Source organism: Prionailurus viverrinus, chromosome B3, assembly GCF_022837055.1.
Source record: "Prionailurus viverrinus isolate Anna chromosome B3, UM_Priviv_1.0, whole genome shotgun sequence".
Lineage (NCBI taxonomy): Eukaryota > Metazoa > Chordata > Mammalia > Carnivora > Felidae > Prionailurus > Prionailurus viverrinus.
Window position 1 is genome coordinate 90,883,095 of NC_062566.1, and position 21,728 is coordinate 90,904,822.

The 21,728-nt window shown below is 35.7% G+C and overlaps 1 protein-coding gene across 1 annotated transcript in view; it reads right to left on the reverse strand.

Annotated features, from left to right (window-relative positions):
- The window catches only part of MDGA2 (MAM domain containing glycosylphosphatidylinositol anchor 2), an 859,176-nt gene that overhangs the window by 294,177 nt on the left and 543,271 nt on the right, over window positions 1-21,728 (reverse strand). The window contains exon 5 of the mRNA XM_047864378.1: window positions 3,029-3,161. Coding sequence (XP_047720334.1) covers window positions 3,029-3,161 — 133 coding nt within the window. The remainder of the gene's footprint in view (window positions 1-3,028; window positions 3,162-21,728) is intronic.

A 21,728-nucleotide genomic window follows, 5' to 3' on the forward strand; every position in this document is an offset into this window, starting at 1 on the left:
TTATGTCATTTAAAGATTCACAAGAGTGAAACGATAAAGAGCACCTGTCTCTCACATCGATTACGGCCATGGTGACTCCTGATCTTCCAGTGTTAGCAATGAAATAGCCTGTATGCACTTGTCAGTTTATTGACCTGTTTGCATGAAGATGCTGAAAGCTTAATTTATTCCTGGTGTAATTTGAGAGCCACCTCAAGATTCCACCTATTTGAAATGCACCAACTCTTTCAACTTAAGAGTACAACCAGATGGTGAAAATGCAGAAGAAACCTGGATTGAATATGTAAAGCACCAGGCTGCAGGATGTGCCCAATTATAGTTAGTGAAGTGTCAAACAAGGCACTAACTTGTATTTTTAAACCCAATTATTTACCATAACTCTGATGCTCATTTTTCAGTGAACATCAATTTAAGATTTTTGTGAGATAATTTATAAAAGAGAAAAATAGGTTATTTTGTTAGCTCAGTCTACATATGCAACACTGCAGTCTGAAAAATAAAGAATGGAACAGAAAACTGAACAGTTAAACAAAACATCTATATTACAGAGTTCCTGTGCTCTCTGTAAGACAGGGAGTCAAATCTTTGTTTTCTCAGCTGCAAATGTTAAAAATCACCTCAGAAATAAAGTCACCCAACTGCTTTCTAAGACCTCAGGCAGGGAAAGTCTATCACCTCTCATGGTAATCTTCTCCATTCAGCTTTAGGATAATACGTGCTTTTTTTTTTTCCTAACAAAACTCCAGTTGAAATTTAAGTTCATTTTCTCTAGCTCTACAAAAAATTTTGAATAGCTAGTCAGTCTCCTATTTAAAACAACTCCTCAAACATTGGGATAGATTTTGTCCCCTGTTGTTAGTAGCCATAGAACATTGAGAAATAATAAAGTATACATTCCTGAAGCAGAAAAAAAATGTTAACTATAATTTTGTTGTACCTCTTAGACTTCAAAGAATTTTTGTTTATGTTGATTTAGTTCATTCTCAAAACAACCCAATGAGGATACTTTAATCACTATGGGATAGTATGTTATGTATCAAATGATAAAGACGTGATAAAAAGAAAACAAAACATCTAGCTGCTTACATCCCAGTAGTTATAAAGATAAACTGAGACAATAAACAAGAAATACTTTTAAAAGTAATAAAACATTGTCAAGGGCAAAGCTGTGACATATGTAATAATACCTACTACTTTGTCCTTATTATGTCGCAATGTTTCCTCATCCCATAGAACCTACTTACATTTTATTTCTAATTTTTCTCTCTGGATCATGTGTATTTTAAAAATAAATTAAAGAAACTAAGAAAAACAAAATCAGTTATAATAATTCACAAAGTATTTCATGATAAGAACAACAGCATCATCACACCCAGTTCTTACATGTTAATCTCTGATAATTATTTCTCAATATCATATTTCTTCTTTTTTAAGTGAAATGAGATTAACTTCTATAAGTCTTAGGTCTCCTAAAATTTTATATTTCTATTTTTTTTATTCAACGTAGTTTCCCTCAAGTCTTTCTCATCCTTCTTGATAAAGTTTATTTTCATCTCCCACTTTCTTCTTCTACCTTCCACAAATGACTTTTACCTGCTGCTTAAGAAATCATTTCTCCAGTTTAAGGCAATTTACATCTTATCCAATATTCCTGTGCCTATCATTGCTGACCCAGAATAGGAACCCAATACACTTCTGACAAATAAATGAATGAATACTTTTTTTTTACTTTTTTTTTTCAACGTTTATTTATTTTTGGGACAGAGAGAGACAGAGCATGAACGGGGGAGGGGCAGAGAGAGAGGGAGACACAGAATCGGAAACAGGCTCCAGGCTCTGAGCCATCAGCCCAGAGCCTGACGCGGGGCTCGAACTCCCGGACCGCGAGATCGTGACCTGGCTGAGGTCGGACGCTTAACCGACTGCGCCACCCAGGTGCCCCATGAATACATTTTTAAAATGACCTTTCAAAATTTTAACAACTCAATGGAACATATGTTGATGGGTCAATGTTTGAGCACATGTTGTTTCCACCTTCCAATAAAGTCCCAGGTTTAATTTTCTTACCAAATGAGCTGGATGGGGATGCTGACTAGTTCTTTGTTGAAAAAGCTGACAAAGTGTTCCAAGTGCTTTATGTATATTAACTCATGAATTCTTCTCTACAACGTTAAGAATTTATGAGGAAACTGAGGCAAAGAAGTGTGAAGTGATTTGCTCAGCAAAATCCAAGTGCTAATAAGTGGCAGAATCAAAACCTATACCCATGCACACCCAACACACACCTTTCCAGGTTTCTGTTAATGAGAAAAGTCCTTTTAAAACTCCATATTTTAATAGCATTATTTAAAAGTAATAATTTATATTAATTGCCACTGCAAGTTTCTCAACACCAGTTCAAATTCTATTTGATTGGGGTGACTGGACACAATCATAGAAAAGACAGTCCATTCCCATGCTCTCTCTTTGCTCTTTCATTTAGCAATTCCGTTTTAATATGTTTGCAGTTATTCTGAGGTCTATAGTACTAAACACAGGCTGACTTAAGTTGCAATCTTGCTAATGTTTTGACATTTTCTACAAAAATGCTTTCCAGAAAACACCTACCTGAAATTACCAATTAACTATCTTGACTTGAAACAGAGTAAGAGAGGGATTCTGTTACTTAGCTTTGGAATTACAAAACACTTTTAGCAATTTAGACCATAAATTTTTATATGAAGAATCTAATATTTCTCAGAATGTTTTGAACAGGACATGGGCATGCTTGTGACATTTATGAATACAATATCTTAAGGAAGCACAATTTTGTATGCAATATAAACAAACCTAACATGGGAACATATTGCATTGTAAAGTGTGCATTTACTAAAAGCTTTCCAGATATCACAGACTTTTCTGGGGGAAAAATAAAGATGCCTTGTACCTACTTATACTAAAGAAATAATTTGGTCTACAAGAAAGTTAGAGCCTTTTTAAACATTAACAATGGATAAAAGACATAAGACACTGAGAGATAGCTCCATACCTGTTTTGTTGGAAAGTCTAAATGACACCATCTTATCAGGAATATTACATACATTCCTCACTGAAGCAATGCAGCTATAATTAGCATAGTCCTGAGGTCGAAGATTCTTTAGTTTTAAGATCTTGGTTTCACCCTGAAAACGTAGAAAAGGTCATTAGAAAAAGTCAACAGTAACCAAAATGAATGAATGATGAATCATGGCATTATAGTGTATTAAATCATATTATTATCAAAATCTAGCAGATTGTCTTATTTTGAAGGAAAATGTCTTTAAATAAAACAAAAACAAAAACAAACAAACAACAAAAACACCACATCCATTTAAAAATAATACCGCAATGTGCCTGGAGATAAAAACTAACAGACTACAATGAAAACTCAACATTTTCTTTGCAAATTAGCTTCATAAGGGGAGAAATCTATTTCTGGTGGTGGTTATGCCAATTATTATGCAAAGATCAGAACAGTGTACTTAATAATGGAGTTTATTCAACAAATGCTGCAATCTATATAGACTTCAACATGAAATGTTTTGAAAGAAAAGGATTCTGAAGAAGAGCTAATAAACGAAAAGCTGTTGGTAGAAAAGTTATTGAAATCAATCTAATAACAGGCAATTAAATTTATAAATATAAATATTTTGTGTATATGTATCAATGATAGATGACAGATATAGAACTGTCTTAAAGAAGCATTCATGAATGTTTCTGAATAATTACTGCTCTTGCTATCTTATAGTCAGGAGTTCAAGACCTAGATCTTCCAGGTAAATCTGCAAAATCATACACTCAAATCAGGAAAGCTGGACAAACTCTTGATAATCCAGGAAAGACCATGTAAAACAATGAAATTATTCAAAGGGTAAAAGAGCAAACAAACAACAACAATAAAAAATTAAAGAAAAAAAAACCCTACTGCCCAATTTAAAATAGGTCTCTTGAGATTTTGTTACTTTAAGGTCATTAATGCATAGTCTCCAAATAGTTATTCTCATAAGTAAATGAATTATGGAAATGATAAACAGTATCCCAATGAAATCATATTTGGTATAGTAATTTTCAAAATGTTATTTTTTTCCAGATAATATCTACATGTAACAATGTATAACATCACTCAAATCCTAAAAATTGTAATACTTTCATATACTCTTCAAAAGGGTCAGAATACATAGTGAGAAGACATATAAGCACTACCTGCTCATTTGCAACAAAAAAAAAGCTTGCTCACAGGTAGACATTCACACCTAGTTTTGCAAATGTGTCAAATGAATCTCTCCTTCAGTATGCAGGGGTACTGTGGCTATAATTCCACTCATTCACTGTCAAAATTCAGTCTTAAATCAGTCCACTTTCCTCAGGGGGCTTAGAAACAATCTCCTATCTTTAATTTTTCTTTAGGAAAGACACTGTAATTTTTCTATACAAACAATTGCAAATTCATCCCACATGAATATACATAGTGCGTGTGTTTCTAGAACTTATATTTAAAATATATTCTCAGTGTATTACAGAGTTCTCACTTACACTCACTAAACACAATGCCTAGAAAAGTGTGTGCTTATCTAGAAAGTATAGTTGAAAGAAAATGTTACTCTAGAACCAGTTGACTAATATATTTTTTTTTCAGTTTTTTACTTTACATCCAAGTGAGTCAGCATATAGTGCAATAATGATTTCAGGAGTAGAATCCAGTGACTCATCCCTGACATATAATACCCAGTGCTCCTCCCAACAAGTGTCTTCCTTAACGTCCCTTGCCCATTTAGCACATCCCCCCACCCAAAACCCTCAGCAACCCTCAGTTTGTTCCCATATCTAAGAATCTGTTATGGTTTGTCCCCCTTCCTGTTTTCATATTATTTGTTTTCCTTCCCTTATGTTCATCTGTTTTGTATCTTAAATTCTACATATGAGTAAAGTCATGATATTTGCCTTTCTCTAATTGTGCTTACCATAATACACTCTAATTACATCCTTGTTGTTGGAAATGGCAAGATTTCATTCTTTTTGATTCCCAAGTAATACACCATTGTGTGTGTATGTATGTGCACGTGCGCATGCATGTGTGTGTGTGTGTGTGTCTGTGTATATATACACATATGTCACATCTTTTTCATCCATTCATCTGTTGTTGAACATTTGGGCTCTTTCCATACTTCAGCTATTGTCAATAGTGCTGCTTTAAACACTGGGGCGCATATGCCCCTTTGAAACAGCACACCTGTGTATTTGGATAAATACCTAGTAGTGCAATTGCTGAATTGTAGGGTAGTTCTATTTTTTATTATTTGAGGACCCTTCATACTGTTTTCCAGAGTGGTTGCATAAGTTTGCATTTCCACCAGGAGTGCAAAAGTGTTTCTCTTTCTCCATATCCTAACCAATACGTGTCATTGCCAGAATTATTAATTTTAGCCATTCTGACTGGTGTGAGATGGTATCTCATTGTGGTTTTGATTTGTATTTCCTTGAAGATGAATGATGTTGAGCATGTTTTCATGTGTCTGTTGGCAATCTAGGTGTCTTTTTTGGAAAACCGTCTATTCATGTCATCTGCCCATTTCTTCACTGGATTATTTGTTTTTTGGGGTGTTTAGTTTGATTAAGTTCTTTATAGATTTTGGATACTAACCCTTTATCTGATATGTCATTTGCAAATATCTTCTCCCATTCCATTGGTTGTCTTTTAGTTTTGCTGATTATTTCCTGTGCTGAGCAGTAGCTTTTTATCTTGATGAGGTCCCAATAGTTCATTTTTGTTTTTGTTTCCTTTGCCTCTGGAGACATGTTGAGTAAGATGTAGCTGCAGCCATGATCAAAGAGGTTTTTTGTCTACTTTCTCCTCTAGGATTTTGATGGCTTCCTATCTTACATTTAGGTCCTTCATCCATTTTGAATTTATTTTTGCATATTACGTAAGGAAGTGGACCAGGTTCATTCTACTGCATATCGTTGTCCAGGTTTCCAAACACCATTTGCTGAAGACACTGTCTTTATTCCATTGGATATTCTTTCGTGCTTTGTCAAAGATTAGTTAACCATATGTTTCTGGGTCCCTTTCTGGGTTCTCTATTCTGTTCCATTGATTTAAGTGTCAGTTTTTGTGCCAGTACCATACTGTCCAGGATTATGATGCCTCCAGCATTGGTTTTCTTTTTCTGGATTGCCTTGGCTATTCAGGGTCTTTTCTGGTTCCATACAAATTTTAGGCTTGTTTGTCCTAGCTCTGTAAAGAATGCTGTTGTTATTTTGATAGGTATTGTATTAAATATGTAGATTGCTTTGGATAATATCAACATTTTAATAATATTTGTTCTTCCAATCCATGAGCATGGAAAATTTTGCCAATTTTTTTGTGCCCTCTTCAGTTTTTTCATAAGCTTTCTACACTTTTCAGCATATAGATTTTTCACCTCTTTGGTTATACCTCCTAGGTATTTTATGGTTTTGGTGCAATTGTAAATGGGGCTGATTCCTTGATTTCTCTTTCTGTTGCCTCATTATTTGTGCATAGAAATGCAACCGATTTCTGTGCATTGATTTTATATCCTGTGACTCTGCTGAATTCACGGATCAGTTCTAGCGGTTTTTTGGTGGAATCTTCTGGGTTTTCCATATAGAGTATCATGTTGTTTGTGAAGAGTGAAAGTTTGACTTCCTTCTTGCTGATGTGGATCCCTTTTATTCTTTTGTGTTGTCTGATTGCTGAGGCTAGCACTTCCAATATTATGTTGAATAACAGTGACAAGAGTGGACATCCCTGTCATGTTCCTGACCTAAGGGGGAAAGCTTTCAGTTTTTCCCCATTGAGGACAATATTAGCAGTGGGTCCTTAATATATGGTTTTTATGATCTTGAGGTATGATCCTTCTATCCCAATTTTGAGGGTGTTTATCAAGAAAGGATGCTGTATTTTGTCAAATGCTTTCTCTACACCTATTGAGAGGATCATGTGAGTCTTGTTCTTTCATTTATGAATGTGATGTATCACAGTGACTGACTTGTGGATATTGAACCAGCCCTGCATCCCAGATATAAATCCCACTTGATCATGGTGAATAATTCTTGTAACGTATTGTTGGATCCAGTTGGCTAGGATCTTGTTAAGAATTTTTGTGTCCATGTTCATCAGGGAAATCGGTCTATAGTACTCCTTTTTAGTAGGGTCTTTGTCTGGTTTTGGAATCAAGGTAATGCTGGCCTCATAGAATGAGACTGGAAGTTTTCCTTCCATTTCTATTTTTTTTGAACAGCTTCAAGAGAATAGGTGCTAACTCTTCTTTAAATGTTTTGTAGAATTCTCCTGGAAAGCCATCTGGCCCCGGACTCTTGTCTTTTGGGAGATTTTTGATTACTAATTCCATTTCTTTCCCGGTTATAGGTCTTGTTCAAATTTTCTATTTCTTCCTCTTCCAGTTTTGGTAGTGTACATGTTTCTAGGAATTTGTCCATTTCTTCCAGATTTCCCAATTTATTGGCATATAATTGCTAATAATATTCCCTTATTATTGTCTGTATTTCTGCAGTGTTGGTTGTGATCTCTCCTCTTCTTGATTTCATTTATTTGGGTCCTTTCCTTTTTCTTTTTGATCAAACTAGCTAGGGGATTATCAATTTTGTTAATTCTGTCAAAGAACCAGCTCCTGGTTTCTTTTTTTTTTAAACCTTTTTTTTTTCAACGTTTATTTATTTTTGGGACAGAGAGAGACAGAGCATGAACGGGGGAGGGGCAGAGAGAGAGGGAGACACAGAATCGGAAACAGGCTCCAGGCTCTGAGCCATCAGCCCAGAGCCCGACGCGGGGCTCGAACTCACGGACCACGAGATCGTGACCTGGCTGAAGTCGGACGCTTAACCGACTGCGCCACCCAGGCGCCCCTTCCAGCTCCTGGTTTCAATGATCTGTGCTGTTTTGTTGAATTTGATAGTATTGATTTCTGCTCTCATATTTACCATTTACCATCTTCTGCTTATTTTGGATTTTATTTGCTGCTCTTTTCCCATTTCTTTAAGGTGTAAGGTTAGGTTGTATAGCTGAGACATTTCTTCCTTCTTTAGGAAGGCCTGCATATTATATACTTCCCTCTTATGACAACCTTTGTTGCATCCCAGAGGTTTTAGTCTGTGGTGCTGTCATTTCCATTGGCTTCCATGTACTTTTTAATTTCCTCTTTAATTCCTTGGTGAACACATTCACTTTTTAACAGGATGTTCTTTAGTCTCCAAGTATCTGTTGTTTTTCCAAATTTTTTCTTGTGGTTGATTTTGAGTTTCATAGCATTGTGGTGTGAATATATGAACAGTATGATCTTGATCTTTTTGTACTAGTTGAGGGCTGATTTGCGTCCCAGTATGTGATCTATTCTGGAGAATGTTCCACGTGCACTCGAGAAGAATATGTATTCTGATGTTTTAGGATGAAATATTCTGAATATATCTGTTATGTCCATCTGGTCCAGTGTGTCATTCAAAGCCGTTGTTTACCTGTTGATTTTCTATTTTCTGTCCATTGCTGTAAGTGGGGTGTTGAATTCCCCTGCTATTATGGTATTATTGTCAACAAGTTTCCTTATTTTTGTGACTAATTGATTTATACATTTGGGTTCTCTGTGTTGGGAGCATAAATTTCTACAATAGTTAGATCTTGGTGGACGGACCCCTTAATTATGATATAATGCTCTTCTTCATCTCTTGATGCAGTCTTTATTTTAAAGTCTAGATTGTCTGATATAAGGATGGCCACTCCGTCTTTCTTTTGTTGACCATTAGCATGATAGATGGTTCTCCATCCCCTTACCTTCAATTTGAAGGTGTCTTTAGGTCTAAAGTGGGTCTCTTGTAAACAGCAGATAGATGGATCTTGTTTTCTTATCCATTCTGGTACCCTATGTCTCTTGATTGGAGCATTTAATCCATTGACGTTTAAAGCACTGAAAGATATAAACTTATTGCCATTGTGTTGCCTGCAGAGTTGTAGTGTCTGGTGGTGTTCACTGGTCCTTTCTAGTCTTTGTTGCTTTTGATCTTTTTTGTTTTGTTTTGTCTTTTCTGCCCTCAGAGAGTCTTCCTTAAAATTTCTTGCAGGGATGACTTAATGGTCACAAACTCCGTTAGTTTTTGTCTGGGAAACTCTTCACCTCTCCTTCTATTTTGAATGACAGCCTTGCTGGATAAAGAATTCTTGGCTGCATGTTTTTCTGATTCAGCACATTGAATATATCCTGCCACTCCTTTCTTGCCTGCCAAATTTCTGTGGATAGGTTTGTGTGAACCCATCCTCCCTTATAGGTTAAGGACTTTTTTTTTCCCTTGCTGCTTTCATAATTCTCTCCTTGTCTGTGTATTTTGTGAATTTGTCTACCATTGTTGATGGTCGCTTTTTTGTTGAATCTAATGGATGTTCTCTGTGCTTCCTGGATTTTGATGTCTGTGTCTTTCCCTAGGTTAGGAAAGTTTTCCACTATGATTTTCCACACAATCCTTCTACCCCTTTTTCTCTCTTGATCTTCTGAGACTCCTATAATTTGGATGTTATTCCTTTTTAATGAGTCACTGAGTTCTCTAACTCTTATATTGTGTTCTTTTGCCTTAATGTCCCTCTTTTTTTCTGCTTCATTATTCTCCATAAGTTTGTCTTCCATATCACTGATTCATTGTTCTGCTTTATCCATCCTTGACACCATGGCATCCATTCAAGGCTGAATCTCAGTTATAGCATTTTTAATTTCATCCTGACTAGATTTTACTTCTTTTATTTCTGCAGAAGGGATTCTATCCTTTTTTCAACATCAGCTAGTTCTAATTATCGTGATTCTAAATTCTTGTTCAGACATCTGCCTACACATATGTGGTGATTAAGTCCTTGGCTGTCATTTCTTCCTGTTCATTTGGGGTGAATTCCTTCATGTCATCATTTTGGATGAAAAATAAGAATTCATAAAATAAAAATTAAAAATTAAAAAAATCAAAACGACACAAAAATCAAATAAATGAAATAAACTTGACAGAATAAAGAAAAAGGGAAAGAAAAGAAAATTTTTAAAAAGGAAAACAATGTAAGAAAACGTTTGAGAAATTTAAAAAGTATACAATAATATAAAATGAAAGTAAAATAGACTAAGAAAATTTACAAAAAAGTAATTAAAAATATAACATAAAAATTAAAGGATATTTTTTATGAAAATGGAAAAAAAATCTTTCTGTATCCAAGAATAAGAAAAGAAAAAAAAACGAATATATGGAGCAGTGAACAGAATGAAATCCAAATGAAATTACATCCAGTTTCTCCTAAAGTAAACTATGAAGCACTTTATAGTCAGTAAATTAAGCACACAGAGAGACTTGTGGTGGTCCTCTAGAGCTTGGTTTGCACAGTTGGACAGGGCTGGTGTAATGGCTCTGTCGTCCACCAGGTGGCGCTGCTTATCTTACTGGGGTGGATTGGTGTGGGACCTGTGAGTGTGTATGCGCGGATGCACAGGAAAGGTAACAATGGCATCACCCAACTTTTCAGTCTCTCCCACCAGAACTCTGTGCTCTCACCAACTGGCAATCAAGCACCCCTCCTTTGTCTATAGCTTCTGTCCAATCCTCTCCTCTACAGTGTTCACATCCAACCTGTCAGCCTGCCAGGCAGCACTTCTCTCCCAAATTTTATCTCAGATGGGGCTGTGTTTCCAAACCCCTCACTTCTGAGGGCCCTGTGGCTTGTATCTGCTCAGACTCTCTCGGGAGAGTCTTGCTGAGCAATGGCTGGGCACTGTCTTGTCCCCAGTAATGTTCTTGCAATTGTGTTGCTGCAGAGGCTCAGAGACTGTGTTGGGTACCAACTTGGCCCAGAATAAGTTTGTGTGATCACATAGCAACAGAGATTCAGAGATTACGGTAAATTACAACATACAACTGGTGTGAGGTTGCACTGCACACTGGCCTCTTTGTTCCAGTGCCAGCAATCATTTTCTCTGGGGTCCACTAGGATCTTTGCCTGTGGGGAGGCCATATGGCCTCTACCCAATGCCCTCCTAGCATGGGAACTGCTTCTCCCCATGTGGTCCACAGACCCTGCAGACCCTGCTGCCTGCTCCTGGGGATTCTCCCTTCCCACTAGAGCACTACCAGGTATTGAGCTGCAGAATTTCTGATGTTGGGCTCCCCTCCTAATAGAGTCTTAATGGCATTGAAATCCTCTCATTTCTCCTTTCTCCCTTTTATTCAGTCACTTATAGGCATTTCCATTCTTTGTCTTTCTCTCTATCTACTTTCAGGGGGAGGGCTTTTCCTGTACTCCTCCCTCCCACAATCTCTCTCCTCTCTCTGCAAATACAGCTTCCTACCCTCTGCAGCTTCTCTCTCTTCCCAGTTCACTTCTTCACACCACATACCTGCCGAGTTCTGTGGCTCATGTTATGCAAATTGTTGTGTTTGTCCTTGGATCAATTTTCTATGTGTGCAAAAAGATTTTGTGCTGATCTGGCTGCATTTCAGGAATGACAGAAGCAGAGAACTTCCATGCTGCTCTGTCAACGTGGCCCCTCCTCAGATAATTTTTGAATAACATGACGTATTTTACTCCTTTTACTTCTGTGACTGCTATTCCTTAGCTTTTTACACTTTTCTTTCTCCTCTCAACACTTAACTATTTAGATTCCCTGGAACTCTGTTTCACAGTTGATTTTGAGTTACAAAATTCCCCTGGTGACCTACTACTCCTTGCCACTACAAGCCCTATCTTCCTGCTCCTCTCCTCAATTCTATATCTCTATTCCAGAATTCTCCCTTAAGTTTCATACACAGAGACCAATATTTTACTTTAATATGTCCATTTTGATGTCTCATAGACACCTAAAACTTAACATATCCTAAACTGAACTTCAGCTCTATTCCTCTAAATTTACTCTTCCTTCTTTAAAAACAAGAATCATAGACTTTCAGTTACTTATTAATCATATATTCAGTATCCCCTTCTCAGATCCTTTTATTGACTTTGAAACATGTTCAATCTTGGCCATTCTTCTTATTTATTTTTAAATGTAATGTTATAAACCCTACATTCTGCTAAGAAATTCCTGATTATGCTTAGTATAGTTTAAGAACACAAGCAAGCATAATTATCTATAACCAGGAATTATTTGTCTGTTTGTTTTTTAAATAGGCTGAATGCCCAATGTGGGGCTTGAACTCATGACCCTGAGATCAAGAATTTGATGCTCTAATCTCTTACTCGACACATCCCCAAAGGCAAGGGAATTAAAAGCAAAAGTGAATTACTGGGACCTTATGAAGATAAAAAGCTTCTGCACAGCAAAGGAAACAACCAACAAAACTAAAAGGCAACCAACGGAATGGGAAAAGATATTCGCAAATGACATATCGGACAAAGGGCTAGTATCCAAAATCTATAAAGAGCTCACCAAACTCCACACCCAAAAAACAAATAACCCAGTGAAGAAATGGGCAGAAAACATGTATAGACACTTCTCTAAAGAAGACATCCGGATGGCCAACAGGCACATGAAAAGATGTTCAGCGTCGCTCCTTATCAGGGAAATACAAATCAAAACCACACTCAGGTATCACCTCACGCCAGTCAGAGTGGCCAAAATGAACAAATCAGGAGACTATAGATGCTGGAGAGGATGTGGAGAAACGGGAACCCTCTTGCACTGTTGGTGGGAATGCAAATTGGTGCAGCCGCTCTGGAAAGCAGTGTGGAGGTTCCTCAGAAAATTAAAAATAGACCTACCCTATGACCCAGCAATAGCACTGCTAGGAATTTATCCAAGGGATACAGGAGCACTGATGCATAGGGCCACTTGTACCCCAATGTTCATAGCAGCACTCTCAACAATAGCCAAATTGTGGAAAGAGCCTAAATGTCCATCAACTGATGAATGGATAAAGAAATTGTGGTTTATATACACAATGGAATATTACGTGGCAATGAGAAAAAATGAAATATGGCCTTTTGTAGCAACGTGGATGGAACTGGAGAGTGTGATGCTAAGTGAAATAAGCCATACAGAGAAAGACAGATACCATATGGTTTCACTCTTATGTGGATCCTGAGAAACTTAACAGGAACCCATGGGGGAGGGGAAGGAAAAAAAAAAAAAAAGAGGTTAGAATGGGAGAGAGCCAAAGCATAAGAGACTGTTAAAAACTGAGAACAAACTGAGGGTTGATGGGGGGTGGGAGGGAGGAGAGGGTGGGTGATGGGTATTGAGGAGGGCACCTTTTGGGATGAGCACTGGGTGTTGTATGGAAACCAATTTGTCAATAAATTTCAGAAAAAAAAAAAAAAGGAAAAAAAAAGAAAAAATAAATAAATAAATAAAAAATGTAAAAAAAAAAAAAAAAAAAAAAAAAGAATTTGATGCTCTATTGACTGAGCCAGACAAGCACCCCCAGGATTTTTTTAAATATGAAAATCTTATCACATCATTTCCTTGCTCAAATCAGAGTATTGAGCTGCAGAATTTCTGATGCTGGGCTCCCCTGCTAATAGAGCCAGGTGCCTCCATGATTTTTTTTAATATGAAAATCTGATCATGTCATTTCTCTGTTTAAATCACATCAATGGCTTAACTATCATTCTTAAAGTTAACACAATAGCTATCAACATGATGGTCAACCCTATATGGTCTGCATTCTCCTTTCCTCTCCAGTCTCATCTCATTCTCTTAGTGCCCTGTACACATCCTTCCATCTACCACAGAACCTTTTCACATGGTTGGTTCTTTATCTCTCTATGCTTAATCAATTTCATCTCATTCTTAGGTACCAATACTCCTCACTTCCACAGGTAAGCCTTTCCTCACCTCTGGAAGAGGAGAAATCCCTTTTTGTGAGGTCTGTTTATATCATTATCTTCATAATACAGTCTCAAATTTCCTTTTATTTCAATAATGGATTGATTTTCTGCCAGACTCATCCCTTTGCCAGTAAGTACCTAGGGGGAAGGGATTATGTCTTTCCTGCTCTCAGCATTATGTTTCAAGCACCTAGCACAGGACTTAGCTAGAGACACTTCATAAATGAATACTTTTTCAATTAAAAGTGCTATAACTACCTGTATTTCACCACTCAAGGCTTTGCTTTGCACGTATTACCCCAGGATTTATTATCTCCTTGGAACCCAATTGAATTCAATAGATGTTAATAAATATAGACAATTTCTAAAAGTAATTATAAAGGCAATTTTTCAGTAATAAAGATTCTAAAATATATACAAAGGAGAAACAGTGTCATTTAGGTGTATATTTAGTGATAAAGTCTGTCTATTCACACGGAGTTAATTATATTCTGCCACGACTTGTTTCTGTTTCCACTGACAAATTATTTTTAATACATATTTGAAAAAATATTTCAACACCCCAATGAAACCATACCTATTAATGCCATTAATAATGCTCTTTTGTTACAATTCAATACATCTTTCTTTTTTTTAAATGCTTCTATATTTCTCTGCTTTTTTCTAACACTTTAGATTATCTTTGCTACTTTGACAGCCCCTCAGTGTAGGTAATTAGAATATCATACTTCAGTCACTTCTTGGTTGTTTTCCATTTCATTTTCTATCTGTTGTGCAAATTTTATTCTGCAATCTTCTAGTGTACTAATTAGAAACATTGCTTCAATTAGTATTGATGTTATAGATTCCTGACAAATCTCTAAGCTAAACAACAACAGAAAAAATGTATTTGAAAGAAATTATCAATAGTATTGTAACTAATAAAATCTAACTTTTCATATTTTTTTCCTGTCCTTTTATCTGCAATGTTTGTTAGCAACAATGACCGTACACTTGAATTTTGCTCCCTCTGGACCTCTTAAAAAATCTGTCATGGCTTTCTAATTCTCTTTGATCATTGTTATTTATTTGTTTATTTATGTCACCTGCTGACTTCTATTTTTCCTGCATTACTCACCTCCCTTCAAAAAGAAAGCATCTCATACTTTCCCAATGTATTTTTTTCCCTCTTGGATGCTTTTGGCCTCTTTGTACATGTCTTCACACCTCTGACTTCTAGCCTCATCTCTTGTTCTCTGATAACTGCTTGATGGAGATTTTCATCAGTAAGGCACACAATGTCATATTAAAGTTGGTTCACTAGTACACTCCATTATACTGGCTGCATTACCTCATATGAATTTTCTCTTCTGATGTTATTTTTAATGCAAGTCACCATCATTCTCCCATAATCCAGACTCAGAAGTCATGTCGTCATTTACTTTTTACTGTTTCTCATTAGTCCACATTAAATGACATCAAGAGCTTTAGATTATTCTTAATTTTCCTTTCACAAAATGACCTTTCCTTTCCAATCCTATTGGCATAATATTTGCTTTAGATCCTTATTTATCATTGATTTAACAAATATTGCTTGAGTGCTCATTTTGGCTAAGGTAATGTACCATCTACTATGGAGAACTGCAGCTCTCCTTTATTCCAATAATTCTGTAGCTGCCATCAGACCTGTCTTCATCATGCCATGTCCATGCTAAAATATCCTAGCCAGCTCTCCTCTGAAACATCATTTCAAAATTCTTTAGGTTCTTATTTGAGACCCCATGCAGTCTACACAAAATTATTTTCCCTATTCTTCAAATTCCATATTCCCAATTACTTTCATCATGATTTTGAACTCTTTGTAATATCCAACTCTGCCATCATTTTTTTTAATGTTTATTTATTTTTGAGAGACAGAGACAGAGCACAAGAAAGGAAGGGTAGAGAGAGAGAGAGAGGGAGACACAGAATCCAAAGCAGGTTCCAAGATGCCAGCACAGAGCCCAACCTGGGGCTCAAACCAATTAATCATGAGATCATGACCTGAGGTGAAGTCAGGATGTTCAACCAACTGAGCCACCCGGGCACCCCCCAACTCTTCCATCTTTTAAAAAGACACCCTCGCCCCCTGATATGCATCTTTTTCTGCTCCCATCTTAACTGAAGTGCAGTTCAAAAAAATGTGTACATACCCTATAGTCTTTCTGAACTTCTCAGTTAAATTCTCTTCCTTTGGATCTTTTATTGCATTTTTATACTAAGACACCTATTTATAAATCACTGTTTCGTGTTTCCTTTTTAGTTATCATTACTTCTATTCTTTACCTGAATCGTAAGGCCCCTGGGACAGGCTCATCCTGTTTCTCTCACAATACTAGTTAGAAACCTTTCATGTACTGCTTAATAAAAACTTGTTCATTAATAGAATGTACTTAAAGTTTGGTCTTTTCCAACCATCATATCCTTTAGGAAGAAATGTAGTCATAATATACAATCATAATGAGTTTTTAATATTATTTATTTTGAGAGAGTGTGTGTGCACATGTATGAGCACAAGCAGAGGAGGGGCAAAAGGAGAGAAAGAGAGAGAGACAGACAGAGAGACACAGAGAGACACAGAGGGAGGGAAGGAGAGAGAGAGAAACAATCCCAAGCAGGCTCCACGTTCAGCATGGAACCCAATACAAGGCTTGACACCAGGCTCCATTTCATGACTCTGGTGTCCTGATGTGAGCTGAAATAAAGAGTCTGATGCTTAACAGACTGAGCCACTTAGGCACCTCGAATAATAATGACTTTTAAAATAGAGGGCAAAAATATAAAATCTAGACAAATTAGATTTCATTTTTCTTCACTAGGCACATGGTCCTTTGCTTATGTTGCTGTATTTCTTGTATCATCTTTATTACTTTCTCATTTCTTTACCCTTTCTATAAAACTTGTCATATTAATAATCAATTGGGGGCACTGGGTGGCTCAGTTAGTTAAACATCCAACTTCGGCTCAGGTCATGATCTCATGATCTGTGAGTCGGAACCCCGCATAGGGCTCTGAGCTGTCAGCACAGAGCCTAGAGTCTGTTTGACATTCTGGGTCTCCCTCTCTCTGCCCTTCTTCTCCTAGTCCTCTTTCTCTCTCTCAAAAGTAAATAAACATTAAATAATCAACTAGATGCTGATTCTTTCTGTAACTTTTCTACATTTAAGTATTTACACCTGGACTACTAGAATAGATATACAGCACTTCCTGTCTATTAAATATTAAGAAATAGCTAGTTTCTTGACTTAAAATTTACTACAACCATAGAGGGAATTACCTGGTTGGAAATTCAGTTTCTTGATCCTACACTGCTGTGGGAGGAACTATAAACTCATCGTAAATTGAAAATATCAGAAGTTAAAAATGTATTTAATGCACCTAATATACCAAACATCATGGCTTAGCCTAATCTACCTTAAACATGTTCAGAACTCTTACATTAGCCTACAGTTGGGCAAAGTCATCTCACACAAACCGTATTTTATAATAAAATGCCCAATATCTCAGGTAATCTAGTGAATATTGTACTGAAAGTGAAAAACACAATGGATATATGGGTATCAGCCGTTTACCTCCTGATCACATGGTGGATTAGGAGCTCTGGCTTGCCTGATGCTGCCCAGCATCAGAAAGAGAATATCTAACTGCGTATCACCAGTCCTTAAAAGATCAAGATTCAAAATTCAAAGAATGGTTTCTATTAAATGTGTACCACTTTCACACCATTATAAAGTCGAAAAAGCATAAATTGAGTCATTATAAGTTGGGGACTGTCTGTATATGTTTTCTGTCATTTGCATTGTATATGTTTTCTGCTTGGTTTTTTTTTTTTTTTGCATTATATATTTGTATGGATCTTCGTTTTCCATTATATGAGATAACTTCACTGTTAAGTTCCACCTCTGCCATTTGTGCAGTTCATGTTGTCAATGCAGTAAATACTGCTGACTAGAAAAAAAATAAAGCCAACTCACTCGCTTGCATATTTCCAGTAAACATTTTTTTAACCATATTAGCTTTTTAGTACTAGTAATAAAAAAAAAATTCTTAACTTTACGGAAGTCTGAAAGGTAGATTTATGAAGCTGAGTTAGGGGCCATCGACAGAATTGTACAGTCAGTTATAAATAAGAAAATGTAAATGGAAAATAAGTCACAAGGGAAGGAAATATGCAAAAAAAAATCAGATACATCTGGGCCAACAGCAATGAAGCTCTGGCCATTAAAATTGGAAGTCACTACTGTACTGGATGTATTCTTGAAATATTTTGTATACCTAAGTTTTTGTGGAAGGAATGTGCCTGCTGCTTATATTATCCAAAAGTAAGAATATAAATTGGGAGGTAATATTGTTAAGGGTTAAAAAAGAATTCATGTTTCCCTTTGAGATGATTCCCACCATTTAAAGACCAAGTATGGCCCAGTAACTATAATGGTTTGCACAAAGCATATTCTAGTTAATTCTTAAACGTAGAACAGAGCAGCAAAATAGGTACAGAAGACAAAAAACAAAAAACAAAAGAATAACTTTTACTGTGAACTCTAGATTCATAATATTCAAAGGATTCAGCTTTCTTGGGACTGGAGAATTATTCTGGGTGAGCTAAGATAATTTATTTCTAATAGTCGGAAAACAAGGTCCCAAGATATGTGAACCTACAGGACAGCCATCTAGGCTAATACATAAAATTATGCAGCATGGCAAGGAGTGAGAAGGGCTAATACAGACAAATCCTATTGAATGAATATAGAAAAGAACAGAGTTATGGGGAAATTTGAACCTTAACTACTTAATTAATTCACTACATTCAGGAAATGATGAAGGCATTCAGGATGACCCTGTTCCCCTCAATAAAGAGCTTCCATAATACTTAAAAAATATATATAGCATAATATATAAAAAAACAGGATACCAACAAATGTGTGCATATATATTGCTATCAAATAGCATGTATATATACATTTGAAGGTATATATTTAGAATGGTATAGACTTTACTACTTATAACTGGTTTTATCACATAACATTTATTTTGTTGCTCATATAAATTTAATATTCTGTGCTGATAGAAGGCTATTTGCATGTGAATTTCCATGATTTGTAAAAAGGAATTTTCAGTTGATTATTGTCTAATTGTATAATTAGTCTAATTAGCCTAATTATAACTAATTATGTAATTGATGTAAATATGTTCAGTCTTATAATTAGATGGTGTAATTACAATACACAAGATGATGTCATCAACATCTTTATTAAAGTTCTAGAAAAATAGCAAAAGTATGTGTAGTTGATAAAATTTAAGTACATGTTCCTTTAACATTGACCAAATTATCTGTGATATCTACATTTAAGCTTTTTTTTTTCTTTTTTTTCAACGTTTTTATTTATTTTTGGGACAGAGAGAGACAGAGCATGAACGGGGGAGGGGCAGGGAGACACAGAAACAGAAACAGGCTCCAGGCTCCCAGCCATCGGCCCAGAGCCTGACAGGGGCTCGAACTCACGGACCGCGAGATTGTGACCTGGCTGAAGTCGGACGCTTAACCGACTGCGCCACCCAGGCGCCCCTCTATATTTAAGCTTTTAAAACTACTTTTTGTAAATAAAATAAAAAAGGGAAGGCATTCTATACATTAGTCAGTCGCCATTACCAAAGCTGACATTGTGTAATGAAATAATATCCCTGGCATCAAGCACCATTTCTAGTAAAAGAAACACATTTTCTTTTAAAAGAAATTGGAAATTTTAAAAATGCTTATTTTCAGGTATCAGTAAAAAATTAAAATCTTTTTATTCACACTCATTTTTTTCCATGTCTAATGACTAATTTATTATGAACTTATGAATTGACAACAATATGTTAGCTTACACCTTCAGTAATGAGTATAAGTATAAATGTATAATTTATTACTCTTAAACTTATTACATTACATTCTTATGAATTCTATCAGACTTAGAAACTCGGACCAATTTCACCTCAGTAGCATGAGTTATATAAAAAGGTGTAAATAAGATTTTTCTCTCTCAATAGGATGGCGAAGTAAATATTTTATTCAAATTGATATAGTTATTAACTTAATATGAATGGGGAAATTCAACTTAATAAAAACAAGAAATCATTACTGAATAGCAAAACATAAATATCCTAAAAAAATGATTTTCTAATGTTAAAAAATAAGCAGACTATGATCTGTAATGTGAATTCTTCCACAATATGGTCCCAGTATAGTGTTCCAGCTTTACAGTCCACCTATTCCCCACCTTTACCAATTATTGTTCCAGTCAATCTTGGAGATATTGTCATCCTTCTCTATTACTATAGGTACTACTGTTTTTCATCTTGAATGCTCTCTCTGTGGCATTATTGTTTGCCTCTATTTTAAGAATGATGTTTACTTTGTATCATAACCATTATTTACCTTAAGTTCTTCCCACACATATCAACAAAGTAAGGAGAGGAGAAGCCATGCCTAGTAACCTCTATATCTCTAGAAGAGAGTTCCCCAAACCTTGCACATAGTAGATCTTGGTTAAAGTAATTGGATCTTGGGGCACCTGGATGGCTCAGTCAGTTAAGCTTCCAGCTTTGGCTCAGGTCATGATCTCATGGTTTGTGGGTTCAAGCTCCACATTGGGCTCTGTGATGACAGCTCAGAGCCTGGAGCCTGCTTATTAGCATTCTGTGTCTCCCTCTCTCTCTGCCCCTCCCCTGTTCATGCTCTCTCTCTCAAAAATGAATAAACATTAAAAATTTTGAAAAAAATAACTGGATCTTATTTACATTATGAAGCTACAAGGCTACAGAATCTATGAAAATAAATTAAAATATTATTGAATTATTCCAATACAAACAATGTTAATGTGTAAAATTTTTTCATCATAAAGTACACATGGTAGGTGATGGGAAACAACCATCTAAGAAATGAATAACACCAAAGAATTATATCTATATTTATATCTATATCTATATTTATACATAGAATTTATTAAATTCATATATTTATTAAATGAATATGAATATATTATATATTAAATTTACAAAATTATATATATACATATATATATATATACACACACACATACACACAAATGCACACATAAAAACTAGCACAATAAGCAACAGGAAAATTAAACACTATTCCTATCTCATTAAAAATACCAAAGCCATTATAGGAAGGCAAATATATCTTGGGAAATATTTCAAGGACACAACACAAAGTTAATTTTAAATCTAGAGAAAATTTGATACGTACCAAAACAAGTGATGCCTTTAATTCAATAACACAATTCTGGATAATTACTTAGAAATGTATGGTTTGATCTTCTAATGTACAGAAAAACAACTAGATAATGATAATTTTGTAAGTTAGAACTTACAAAAAAATCATATTTTATCATTATAAAAATGAAGAACACAAGCTAAGTTTATTTTGCTGCTTTCTACTGCTGGTCAACCGTAATTCACATTCCTTCCAAATTTCCAAGGAGGTTAGAAAATACAAATGAGGACACTGTCTACCATCAAGGAGATTCATAGGCAAAAATGTACCTTATATCATGTTCATCTGTATTATAAAAATCCCAGCCCTGTAATCCTCAACATATCAATTCTACTTTTTTCATTCAACAAAACTTTTAGAGAAATCCTGGTTACTCTGTAGCTATATAACACTAGTAATAATATCATATACACCACCACATCCCTCCTGAAGTAACTTGAACTTGAGCCCGAGCCTCAAAATGGCAGCCCAGAGGCCCAAATACAGAACTCTGGCAATAGGCAGTGTATTTTTTTTTTTAGAACGTATGCACACATAGCAAGCTTCGCCATTTTTTATTTTCATACTACCAGGAAGATTTACTTATATATGTTA